We start from the raw sequence: 12,555 nt of genomic DNA on the forward strand, positions 1-12,555 counted from the left end.
TGAACAAAGAGGTAACTGAAGAAGGGAAATTAATATTTATTGATTACTAGTAAATCAGGCCCGTTTCTAACACAAATGAAATGGGCGCTAGCAAGGTTTTTGTCAGTGTGTATGTTTGAGAGAGTGTGTGTGAGAGAGAGAGAGAGTGAATGTGCGAGTGTGTGTTTGTGACAGAGAGAGAGTGAGACTGCTGTGTGCGAGTGTGCCTGCTCCTACCCCCTCTCCAGCCACCCAGCGATTCTCCTCTCTCCCCTGTTCCCCCTGCAGCCACCCAGCTATTCTTATCTCTCCCCTGCCCCCCTCCAGCCACCCAGCGATTGTCCTATGTCCCCTGCCCCCCCCTCCAGCCAGCTAGCGATTGTCCTCTCTCCCCGCCCCCCTCCAGCCACCCAGCGATTCTCGTCTCTCCCCTGCCCCCCACCAGCCACCCAGCGATTGTCCTATGTCCCCTGCCCCCCTCCAGCCAGCTAGCGATTGTCCTCTCTCCCCTGCCCCCCCCCCAGCCACCCAGTGATTTTCTTGTTTCCTCTGGCCCCTCTGCAGCCACCCAGCAATTCTCTATTTTCCCTTGCCCCCCCTCCAGCCACCCAGCGATTGTCCTATGTCCCATGCCCCCCCCTCCAGCCAGCTAGCGATTGTCCTCTCTCCCCGGCCCCCCTCCAGCCACCCAGCGATTCTCGTCTCTCCCCTGCCCCCCTCCAGCCACCCAGCGATTGTCCTATGTCCTCTGCCCCCCCCAGCCACCCAGCGATTGTCCTCTCTCCCCTGCCCCCCCCAGCCACCCAGTGATTTTCCTGTTTCCTCTGGCCCCCCTGCAGCCACCCAGCAATTCTCCATTTTCCCTTGCCCCCCTTTCCAGCCACTCACCAACCGATGCTCTTCTCTCCCCTGCCCCCCCTTCCAGCCACTAAGCGAATCTCCTAACGATACCGGCCAAATTTCTCCGCTGCCATGCACAGCTCAGCGTGCAGGTCCAGTGAACGCTAGATCGATTCGCCGCTGTGCAAACGCCCTCCCACCTCTGGTTGGTCAGCTTTTGCGTGTGACATCCCTTCACTCTCACTGTTCCGCCCTCAACGTCATCACGTTTTTACGCGAAGGCAGGGCAGAGAGAGATGTGACACCCTTACGAACTTACGAACCCTGAAGCCATGGAGTCAGCTTCAGAACGTTGGAGGTGTGTTTTATTATAGTAGATGATATAATATAATACCACTCACATAGAACTGGAAAACCAATACATTTGTACCTCCTATTCTAATAGTTTGTAAATCAAACAGATGTACCTTGCTGGATTCCTTTGTGCACCGGTTGTTTACTAAATGAATTTCCTGAAACAGCAGTTGAGGTTTCTTTAGCTTGTCTGTATTGCTTTAGCTGATCAGCAAAATCTTCGTCCTCCTCTTCCGCAAAATTAACAAAATTGTCATCACTGTATTTACTGTAATCCTCATAATCCTTATTTTTCAGTTGTTTAGAATGTTGGCCTTTCTGAGGAGTCCCATAGTTTCCTGATGAGTGCCCGTGCTGGAAGACAGTGGAGAGAGTCATCGTTAAGCATTCAGTTTGTGCTACCAGCTTAACTCACTGCATCTTTTTAAAATTTGCAACGAAATCAACAACTATAAATTTGATGCAGCAAAGCTTCAACAAAATGAAGTAGGGACTTGTAGCTGAAAAATTATAATGCTATCCTACTAAAAAATAATAAGAGTAATTTTGTGACTACACGTTTATGTAGGTGTCATTTTATAAAGATGCTTGTCTTTATAAAATATTATTGCATTCTTTAATGACAAAACTCCTACTACTTAGAATATTCAAATGACTAATGAGAGCAGGAGTTACCTATACTGAATGGCCAGCACAGAGGCTAAGTAAGTGAAGGCACCATACCAGGATCAAAAAAAGGCAAAATTGACAGTTTTTGCTCCTGAAGAAGCGTACCGTGAAACAGACGCACTGTTGAGCAATCCGATCAAGCAAAAGACTGATTCCTATGCTGCAGATAAGTATTTTCAAGTTTTTATTCTTGAATAAAAACCATTAATATAAAGTACTGAAAATTAAAAAGATGAATCATGAGCAATCCGATCAAGCAAGACTGATCCCAATGCTAAAGATAAGTGTTTTCAAGTTTTTATTCTTGAATCAGAAACCATTAATATAATGCATTGAAAATTTAAAAGATGAATAAAACACTTAAAAAACAGTAAAAAAATCAGAGGAGGATTTTTAGACCTCTGCAGACATTCACATGGCTGTTTCAGTTACTGAAAATACTGTTAAAAAGCCAAGCTTCTGAGGTCTTTTCCTCCTTTTCAAAGAAAATTCATTAAATGTTAACTCCTGCTCTCATTAGCCATCTTCATAAAATATTAGCATATGTGGCATGTACTTACGGTAACAACAGTCAGTATTTTGTAACAGGTCATTTACGTATGTATGTGGCCATATATGGGTAGGTATGACTTTATAAAATGTTCAAGTTATATTCATAGCTATGAGCTTTGCAACCCACTATAGAAGTAATAACGCATATTTCCATGGACATGCAAAAAATAGCTGTTATAATTGCATACAGTATGTACACATTAAAAGCAGACATGTCACATGGCTGCATGTAGATGTTAAGGGGAAGGGGAGTAGTTGGAGTGAAACTGGAGCAGAGCTGTGATGTACATCTGCATTTTATTAAGTAGATAACATGCACACAGTTACATCTGCTTTGGAGCATGTGTAAATTTGTACCTCTATTGATTGCCTTTATAAAATAGATGCTTTTTATGAACATTTTTACATGCCTGGTATGAAATTACACCTTCCCCCCCCCCCCCCCACATGTACTCTTAATTCACAAACCTAATCCACACCCACTAACACCACCCTTACCTCAATCCCTCCCCCCCACATCTCTTCCTCTTGTCCTAATCTATACAATTGTGTTATTTCTGTGATACTTTGTACCATATATTGTAAGCCACACTGAACCTGCTATCGAGCGGGAAAGAGCGGGGCATAAATGCTACAAGTAAATAAATAAATGTGCTACATTGATTACTCCAATTTTAATATTCTTCCTTGCTGGGTGTAGTACCCTGGGAGGGGAGGTCATAATATGTTGACCATGCATTCAGAGACTATGGTAATCTAATATGGCAACAAAATGGAGCAGAACAGACAAAAAAAAAAAGTCCAAAATAAATTGATTAATGGTTAATAAACCAATAATGACCGACACAGGCCGTCTCTAGCCCACATATTGGCTGCATCAGGGGCAAACAGTTCTGAGAACTGGACACATCCCAACGTGGTGTGCACAAAAAATATCAGCACCATGATATAACAGAAAAAAAAAACACACACACACACACACATGATGGCAGTGTGTAGTACCCTGTGAGGGGAGGTTGTAATATGTTGACAATGCATTCAGAGACTAAGGTATGAATAATACACATTCATAGGACAATGTTAACCTAACCTCAGAATACATAATCTTTAGTACATTCTTCTCTGCAAACTAGCCCAAAAGGGCCCTTTAAATTTAGCCACCACTGATGTGTGAACTAGCATGCTAATGACCAACAAAGCCATTACCTCTTCTATCTACCTGCTTAGTTTATACGGGCATGATAAAATTTTAAGCACCCATGTGTGTCAACATATATAGGATTTCCCTGCATTAGAACCTCTGCACATCAAGTACTGCTCAGCACTTATGTTAAACTCTTCCTTTAGCATATGTTTTAGTACATAAGCTTCTGTGTTGCCTCAAGACTCCACGTTACAGCAAAAAGTTTTCTCTGTACCAAGTTTTCATTAAAAGCTAGTCTTATTTTATTCCTATCAAGCAATCTTTAAATAAATTAAATGTAGTCAAACAGTAAATAATATAGCTTTGGAAACAGAAAGACTTGGAACAATAAGCAGAATTGGCCAAATATTTTATATAGTAAAATACAAAAAATAAATTTCAGAAAACAAATATCGAAGTCTATAGTTTCTTCGTGCTATTTCAGTCTACAAAAGTGATTTCACTGAAGTCAGTAATAGTTCATGGCTAAGAATACATCTTCCACTTAAAATATATTCTATCAAATATGCATTTGTCCTATATACTTGGAATAGCAGGGAATGCATTAAGACCTACCTAAACTGGTCTCAGAAGATAATGTGTAGCTGCTAAAATCAGCATAAGCTTGAGATGAAAATTAGGCTTTCATGAGTGTGTAGTATTCTTCTTTCAATTGCTACTTAGAATACAGTTCCTTAAAGGCAAAAATTTAATACCAGGTTCAAACCAGATGTTAAATTTTTAGTTCACATGCTATATAAAATGCTCAACAGGATTCCTAACTGGCTATTCAAGCATGAGGAACTGAAGAAGAGTGGAAGAAAGGATAACGAAGAAATAGAGGAAAGGGAGAGAACAAAATTAAGTTGGAAGCAAAGGAGATGAGCAAAGAAAGAAGGAAGTAGAAGAGGCAGAGCAGAGATGTCTCGAGAGAGGCCATGGGCAGGAGGAGGACATGAACAGCAGAGAACATCAAGGAGGAAACCTGGGGAACAGATCTTTGTATGCTCTTCTCAGATGTCCCTTTGAAAGTCTTGATATTGATTTCGTGTTTATTTTATTGTCCTGGAGGCAACCTTGACTCTACTGACATATGTTCCTACTAGTAAAAAAGGCTCGTTTCTCACACAAATGAAACTGGCGCTAGCAAGGTTATCCTCCGAGTTCCAGCTTGGCCCCCTCTCTCCCCCCCTCTCCTCCGAGTTCCAGGTCCCCCTCTCTCCCTCCCTCTCCTCCAAGTTCCAGGCCCCCCTCTCCTCCCCTCCCTCTCCTTCTCCCTCGAGTTCCAGGCCCCCTCCCTCCTCTGAGTTCCATGCCCCTCCCTCCGAGTTCCAGGCCCCCCTCCCTCTCCTCCGAGTTCCAGGCCCCCCGCCCTCCCTCTCCTCCAAGTCCCAGGCCTCCCTCCCTCTATCTCCTCCGAGTTCCAGGCCCCTCTCTCTCTCCTCCGAGTTCCTGGCCCCCCTCTCCTCCATCCGAGTTCCTGGCCCCCCTCTCCTCCAAGTTCCAGCCTGGCCCCCTCCCCCTCTCTCTCTCCTCCCAGGCCCCCCTCTCCTCTGAGTGCTAGCCCGACCTGCGCTGGCCTCCCTCTTCTCCCAGTCCTCCGCCTGCTCGTCGCCTTCCTGCGTGCCGCCCAGAATTTAAAAGTTCTTACCTCGGGGTCCGGCAGCAGCAGTGAAAGGCATGCAGGCTCGGTGCTTCAGCCTGCCTTCCCTTCTCTCTCAGCTCTGCCTCTGGTCCCGCCCTTGCGGAAACAGGAAATGAGGGCAGGCCCTTGCAGAAACAGGAAATGAGGGCACGACCAGAGGCAGAGCTGAGAAAGAAGGGAAGGCAGGCTGAAGCGCCGAGCCTGCTTGCCTTTTACTGCTGCCGCCGGACCCTGAGGTAAGAACGTTTAAATTCTGGGCAGCACGCAGGAAGGCGAGGAGCAGGCAAAGGAATGGGAGAAGAGGGCTGGCAGCACAGGTCGGCCTAGCACTCTGAGGAGAGGGAAGGAGGGGGCCTGGAACTTGGAGGAGAGGGAGGGAGGGAGGGGGAGGGGGCCAGGAACTCGGAGGAGAGGGAGAGAGGGAGGGAGGGGGCCTGGAACTCGGAGGTGAGGGGGGGCGATTCTCCCGCGATTCTTTCCTCCCCTCGATTTGTACCTGAACGTTCTCTGGCTGACTGGCGCTGGCTTCCCTTCCCTCTCACTGTTCCGCCCTCTGACGTCATTACGTTTTGACATGAGGGCGGGGCAATGAGTGGTTATGGATGTTACGAACCCAGGCATCCAGACGTAGAACACTGGAGGTGCAAATTATTATATAGGATTATTGTGTGCTATTAGGGATTTTAAAAACACAAGAATAGCCATACTGGGCTAGACTGATGGTCCATCTAGCTCAGTATCCTGCTTCCAACGGCAGTCATTTCAGGTCACAAGTACCTGTCAGAATCCCAGATAGTAGCAAGATTCATGCTACTGATCCCAGGGTCAAGCAGTGGCTTTCCCCATGTCTATCTCAATAGCAGACTATGGACTTTTCCTCCAGAAACTTGTCCAAACCTTTTTAAAACCCAGATACACTAACCATTGTTACCACATCCTCTAGCAACGTTCCATTTTCTCTTCCTCATTTTAAAAGTAGTACCATGTAACTTTCTCGAGTGTCCCCAGTCTTTGTACTTTTTGAAAGGGTAAAAAAAAAAAAAAATTCAATATACGTTTACCCATTCTAGCCCACTCAGGATTTTGTACACTTCTCTTTTCCAAGATGAGCCCTAACCTCTTAAGCCTTTCCTCATATGAGAAGAGCGCCATCCCCTTAATCATTTTGGTCGCCCTTCTTTGAACATTTTTTAATTCTGCTATATATTTTTTTAAGATACAGCGACCAGAATTGCACACAATACTCAAGGTGTGGTCACACCATGGAGCAATACAGAGGCATTATATTTTTTGTCTTATTTTCTTTCCCTTTCCTTATAATTCCTAGCACCACACACTGGGCATAAGATTTCAACATACTGTTACTGTCTACAATGACATTTAGAGGCCCTTTTACTAAGGCGCATATAACGCGCATCAAATTAGAACTACCGCGTGCCCCAGGTGGTAATTCAAAATTTTTACTCGCATCCAAAACGCACAGCAGAAAATAATTTCTATTTTCTACCGTGTGGAGCTAACTGGGAGGTAATTGGTAGTGTATGCGCGCTGACGATTACCGCCTGGTTAAAGCGTGAGACCTTACTGCTAAGTCAATGGGTGACAGTAAGGTCTCAGGCCCAAAATGGACGTGTGCTAATTTTTATTTTGCAGGCTGTTTTTATTTGCACAGGCTGTTTTTTTGGCGCGTGTTAGTAAAAGGGCCCCTTACATCTTTTCTTGGGTTTTGACTCCTAGGTTGGAATCTAGCATCAGATAGCTATGATTTCGATTATTCTTCCCAATGTCCATCACTTTGCACTTGTCCACATTAAATCTCATCTGCCATTTGGATACCCAATATTCCATCTTCCTACAGACTTTCTGCAATTTTTCACAATCCACATGTGTTTTAACAACTTTGAATAGCTTTGTGTCGTCTGCAAATTTAATCACCTAACTCGTAATTCCCATTTCTAGATCATTAATAAATGGAGTGGAATGGATGAGTGGCCTAATGTTTAGTGCAGCGGGTTGTGGACCTGGGAACTGGGTTCGATTCCCACTGCTGCCTAATGGTCAGCAGTGGGTTGAGATCCTGGGGAACTGGGTTCAATTCCCTCTGCAGCTCTGTGTGACCCTGGGCAAGTCACTTAACCCTCCATTGCCCCAGGTACAATGTAATACTAGATTGTGAGCCCATAAGGGACAATACCAGTACCTGTAAAAGAAAACTGTAAAGCATTTAAGTCTAGGCAGTAATTATGGCGGTGAAATAGTAACAACACGGAGAAAGTTTAGTTCATATGTTTGGGATGGGGGATAGATATTTGAGGGTTGGGGGGAGGAGGAATTTGGGGGGAGTGGGAATAAAAGTATAAAAATTGTTGAGCTGTTAAATTGTATTTCGCTGGTGTGAACTTATCTAAAGTTTATCTATGTCTCTTTAATTGGTATAAGCTGTTTGCACGGTGTAATTTTGATTTCAATAAAAAATGTTGAAACATAAGTCTAGGTGGTAGATAAATACTGAAAATAAATTATAAATAAATAGCAACGGTCCCAGTACAGATCCCTGTGGCACTCCACTATTTACCCTCATCCACTGAGAGGATTAGCCATTTAATCCTACCCTGTTTTCTACAACCAATTCCTAATCTACAATAGAACATTGCCTCCTATCCCTCAGGTTTTAGTGCTTACAAGAGTTTTCCAATGTAAGCTCAAGAATATAGTCATTCTGTTCTTGAGTGAAGAAAAACATCCATTCACACAGATGTTCATACAGCTTGGCCTCCCCCTTCCCCTTTGCCCAATATCTAATGGGCTGACCTTGTATATGTGCACTTCTTCCTGCACCCCTCTGGCCTGACCACTCTGCTTCAGCACCGTTACTACTATCTCCTGCCTCTACCGCCTTTCTGCAGCCTCTACACTCATCTTGGTTCTATTGGTCTTCCCCCTCCTCCCATTAACACCTAAAGACAATGACATCTTTCATGCTTCTGCCACATCCACTCATTCACACAGTAGCTCAACCTCAGCACTATCCTTTCTGAGGTTGTTGAAGACCCTGAAAAGCTCCACTCCAGCCCGTCCAAATCTATTCAGCCACAAATAGGGCAGACACCTTAGAAGTGTTGCCCAGCACTGGCTTTGCTTCCCAATACCACGGCCACAAAGACCCACGTACTCAGGACAATCAACTAGAAAAGGGTGATAGACCACTCAGGCGGGCCTCACGGCCAAACGGGAACCCACACGTACAGAGTCCAAGCGTGTGGGCCTCACGGCCGAACAGGGAACCAAGTCACACACTAGGGAAGGGAAAAAACAATGAGGGGTCCCAAAAGGGACTGGGGCACATGCAACGCACAAAGCGCTAGCTAGACACAAGGGAAGGGCAACAGACAAGAAGCTGGCAGGTACAGGCTACGACCAGGGGAAAAGAAAGCCAAGGACAGAATGGGACACAGACTCTATAACAGCGAAGCTCCAAAGGAACACTCTAGGCTGTACCATACAGCGCACAAATACACCGCACCCAAGGGAAAAGGGAAGCCACCTATAGGAAAACACAAGGCTGTACTACACAGCACTCAAGGATTAAGGGAAACCACTTATAGAAATACACAGGACTGTGCCACTCAGCACTCAAGGGTCAAGGGTCAAGGGAATCCACGCACAAGTGTACACAAGGCTGTGCCACAGAGTCAAATAACAGATACTAGAGACAAATGGAAAAGCAAACAAACAGGGAAAGCTGCCTTTACATACACCAGTCAGATAAGAAACAATGCTCACAAGAATCAGGAAACAACCACAGCAGACGAGTTAAAGCAGGCTAAAGGGGAGGGCTGCTTTCAACACTCGTCAGGAAGAAGCAGAGCTTACACTGCAGTCAAAGGTTTAAAGCTAACAAAGGGAAAACACAAACAATGTTCCTACCAGGACTCAGCAGCACACAGAGAGAGAGAGAGCGAACAGAGCACCCACAGGTGCACAGAAGCAAGGTAATCAAGGAAAGCAGGTAAACTAGGGAAACAAACAACCATATGCTGGGAACAACCAGCACACAAAAAAGCTACAAGCAACAAGAGGAGTAAGCAAACTCCAACAAAAGCACGGTGTGCAACTAGCACAAACAGAGAGAGGGAAACAGGCTTCAGCTGACAGGAATCAACGCTAAAGCATAGACTGTAGGGAGAGGTAGGTTTAAATAGATCTGACTTCTGATGTCTGCTGCCACAGACGCCAGCTCAATCCCTAACAGGCCAATCAGAAGCGAGTCCCAGTCATTCCCCTGCCTGTCTTAGCAGAATCATAACACACTACTTCCCGTAAGAGGGCATTCCAGGTACCTACCACCCTCTCAGTGAAGAAATACTTCATGACATTATTCCTGAGTCGGCCCCCTTTCAACCTCTATTCATGTCCTCTAGTTCTACCACCTTCCCATATCTGGAAAATGTTTGTCTGAGAATTTATACCTTTCAAATATTTGAACGTCTGTATCATATCACCCCAGTTTCTCCTTTCCTCCAGGGTATACATGTTCAGGTCAGCAAGTCTCTCCTTGTACGTCTTGCTACGTAAACTCCATACTATTTTTGTCTCTTTTCTCTGAACCTCTTCAATTCTTTTTACATCCTTAGCAAGATAAGGCCTCCAAAACTGGCCACAACACTCCAAGTGGGGCCTCACCAATGACTTGTACAGGGGCATAAACACCTCCTTTCTTCTGCTGGTTATACCCCTCTCTATGCAGCCTAGCATCCTTCTGGCCGCAGCCATTGCCTTGTCACATTGTTTCATCACCTTGAGATCCTTGGACACCATCACGTCCAGGTCCCCCTCATGAGCTGAGCTTACCAATCTCTCTCCTATCTGGTACATCTCTTTTGGATTTCTGTACTCCAAGTGCATCACTCTGCACTTTTTGGCATTAAGTTTTTACTAAAAGTTCACACAAGACTGAATGTCAAATCAGAAAATCTCACAGAAGTTTTATTTATAATACATGCGCAGATACACTAAATGAGAAAAACATCTAAGCACTCAAAGGAAAGTGGAGAAAAAAGGCCTCAGTAAAGCCACCCAGCCAAAGTTTTGGCTCACCATCACGGGTCTAAAAAAAACTCCACCCTATCAGGGTGCTAAGAATAGCCTTTCAAAATTCAGGCAGAGTTACAAATGCATATATACATCCACAGGAAACTAGAATAATAGTCACTATTTAAACAAAATGGTGACATATTAGTAACTCTGAGTCCTCTCTGTATCCTGGGATGTCTATCATCTAGACCAATGGTTTTGTCCACTTTCAATTTTTCAAGCTGTTACAAATACTTTTTTCAGTGAATGGTGTAGCATTTATATTCCCATATATACATTTGTCAGCAAAATGTGGTCCATCTCTATTACTTTCTTCTGTGAACACAAAACAAAAGTATTTGTTTAGCATATCTGCTTTTTCCTTGACACAATCCATGTAGCCATCCTTATTTCTTTCTTCACTACTCTGAGTTTTATCCAGTACTGACATTCTTTTCTGTGTTATTTTGTAAATGATATTTCTTTAGCCTTTTTTTCCAGCCACTTTCTTGAACCATATGGGTTTCCTTTTCCTCCTGCTTTTATTTGTTTTCCTTTCATAAAGATGTCACTTTTTATAGCTGGATCTTTGGAAATTCATCATAAAGCTTGGCCTTCCATTAGGTAGACTGATTTTGTCAAAGCCTTGGATGCCCGCAAGGATAAGGAGCATTTTACTTGCTAGTCACTAAGGTATGGGAACATGACGATCTCATCCATCCTAAATTGAGCCATAACCACTGCCAAACATGTGGCAAAACATTGAGCATCACTGAAAGTTCGAAGAGAAGTACACAATACCGATAGTGAATGCTGTTTATTACAAATCATAGGAATCAATGGAAGCTGTGGGCGAATCAGGATGTGGGCGTATACATGTTTGACGTTTAAAGAGCATACCAAGTCAGTTGTACTGATAGTTGGGAGAATGTCTGAAGGGCATTTATTTTGAATATTTCCTGGATTAGGAATTTGTTCAGGTCTCTGAAGCCCAGGATCAGACTTCAAACTCCAGATTTTGAAATTAGACACATCTGAACCATAATTTCCTGTGGATGTATTGCTGGGGAACCATCAGGTTAGGTCCTTAGGAGAGGTGGATACTGAAGGCAGACTTGTGGCACCCTCACAGCCTCCAAACACCCTAGGATCCCATCCAGGAACCCTATGAAAAAAGGAGTATGACACCCAAGACCCCTGCATGGAGATTGTCTGCAAAGACATTTGTCAGCTTGGACAGGACCTACAGCCATCTAAGCTGGAACAATCTCTGCTGTGCTCTGCATCTTGATTCATGTCAGGGAATGGCTCCCTAGAGGGGATTTCTGCAAAGCTGGGGACTGGTTCTAGAACCTTGAGACTTAATTCAAGGGAAATAGTACGAGATATCCCTGAAGAAGCTTTGAAGAATTCCAGAAAGTGCTCTAGTGAGAAATTTTCTGTCTCTGGATCGAAGACAGATTCCATCCTTCTGTCTGCTTACATGCTGTTGTAGACAGTACTGGTGAAAACATCAGCCACTGTGTTGACAAAGATGGTACCGGTGGCTCCAGTGCCAAATACATGCACAGGATAACTTTAAATAAAGTATGCATGAACAGTTGTGTGTCAATTACATGCACATGTCATTAAAATAATCACACATATACATGGTATATGCCAAAATTCTGCGTAAGTGGTATTCTTTTTAACATTTATTTTCTAGAAGCATACAAACAAACATCATTCACAATACTCATACTGTGACTCTTCAGTATATTGCAACTTAGCTTACGTTAATGTTCAAGAGCTTATATCACTACAGGAGCCACATGCTTATCCTACATAGTATATATTTTACAGTTAGATGTATGCATGGGTGAAGTCTGTGAAGAGCATGAGTGGGACTCACACACACACATAACTTAAACAATATTATAAGTTACACATATCTCTGACACTTAGGTACATGTACTTACACCTAAATTATAGGTCTATAATTTTGCTGTTACGCTACTATTCTATAAAGGAAAGTAGGTGCCTACATTCCTTTACAGAATAGGCTCCTACCAGGCATACAGTTATAATGCCCTCATAATGTTTTGAGCATCAGAATGATGAGACCTTTGGCGCCATGTATGTTGCAGTCTTCTGATTAAAGCAGGGCTCCAGTATAAAATATGCCATGAGTTTTGGTGCGAGTGCAGTGTTATAGTGTCAAGTGCACAGAGTGTTTCCTTCTCTCTGGCACCAAGTCTGGCTCATCTAAAGGCATCATACC

General features: G+C 43.9%; 1 protein-coding gene across 2 annotated transcripts in view; it reads right to left on the reverse strand.

Annotated features, from left to right (window-relative positions):
* Window positions 1-12,555, reverse strand: part of ZC3H6 (zinc finger CCCH-type containing 6) — a 202,835-nt gene that overhangs the window by 125,246 nt on the left and 65,034 nt on the right. For both annotated transcript variants that reach the window (XM_030195943.1, XM_030195944.1), the window contains one exon: window positions 1,287-1,527. In XM_030195943.1, the coding sequence (XP_030051803.1) occupies window positions 1,287-1,527 (241 nt within the window). The remainder of the gene's footprint in view (window positions 1-1,286; window positions 1,528-12,555) is intronic.

This window comes from Microcaecilia unicolor, chromosome 3 (genome assembly GCF_901765095.1).
Source record: "Microcaecilia unicolor chromosome 3, aMicUni1.1, whole genome shotgun sequence".
Taxonomy (NCBI): Eukaryota; Metazoa; Chordata; class Amphibia; order Gymnophiona; family Siphonopidae; genus Microcaecilia; species Microcaecilia unicolor.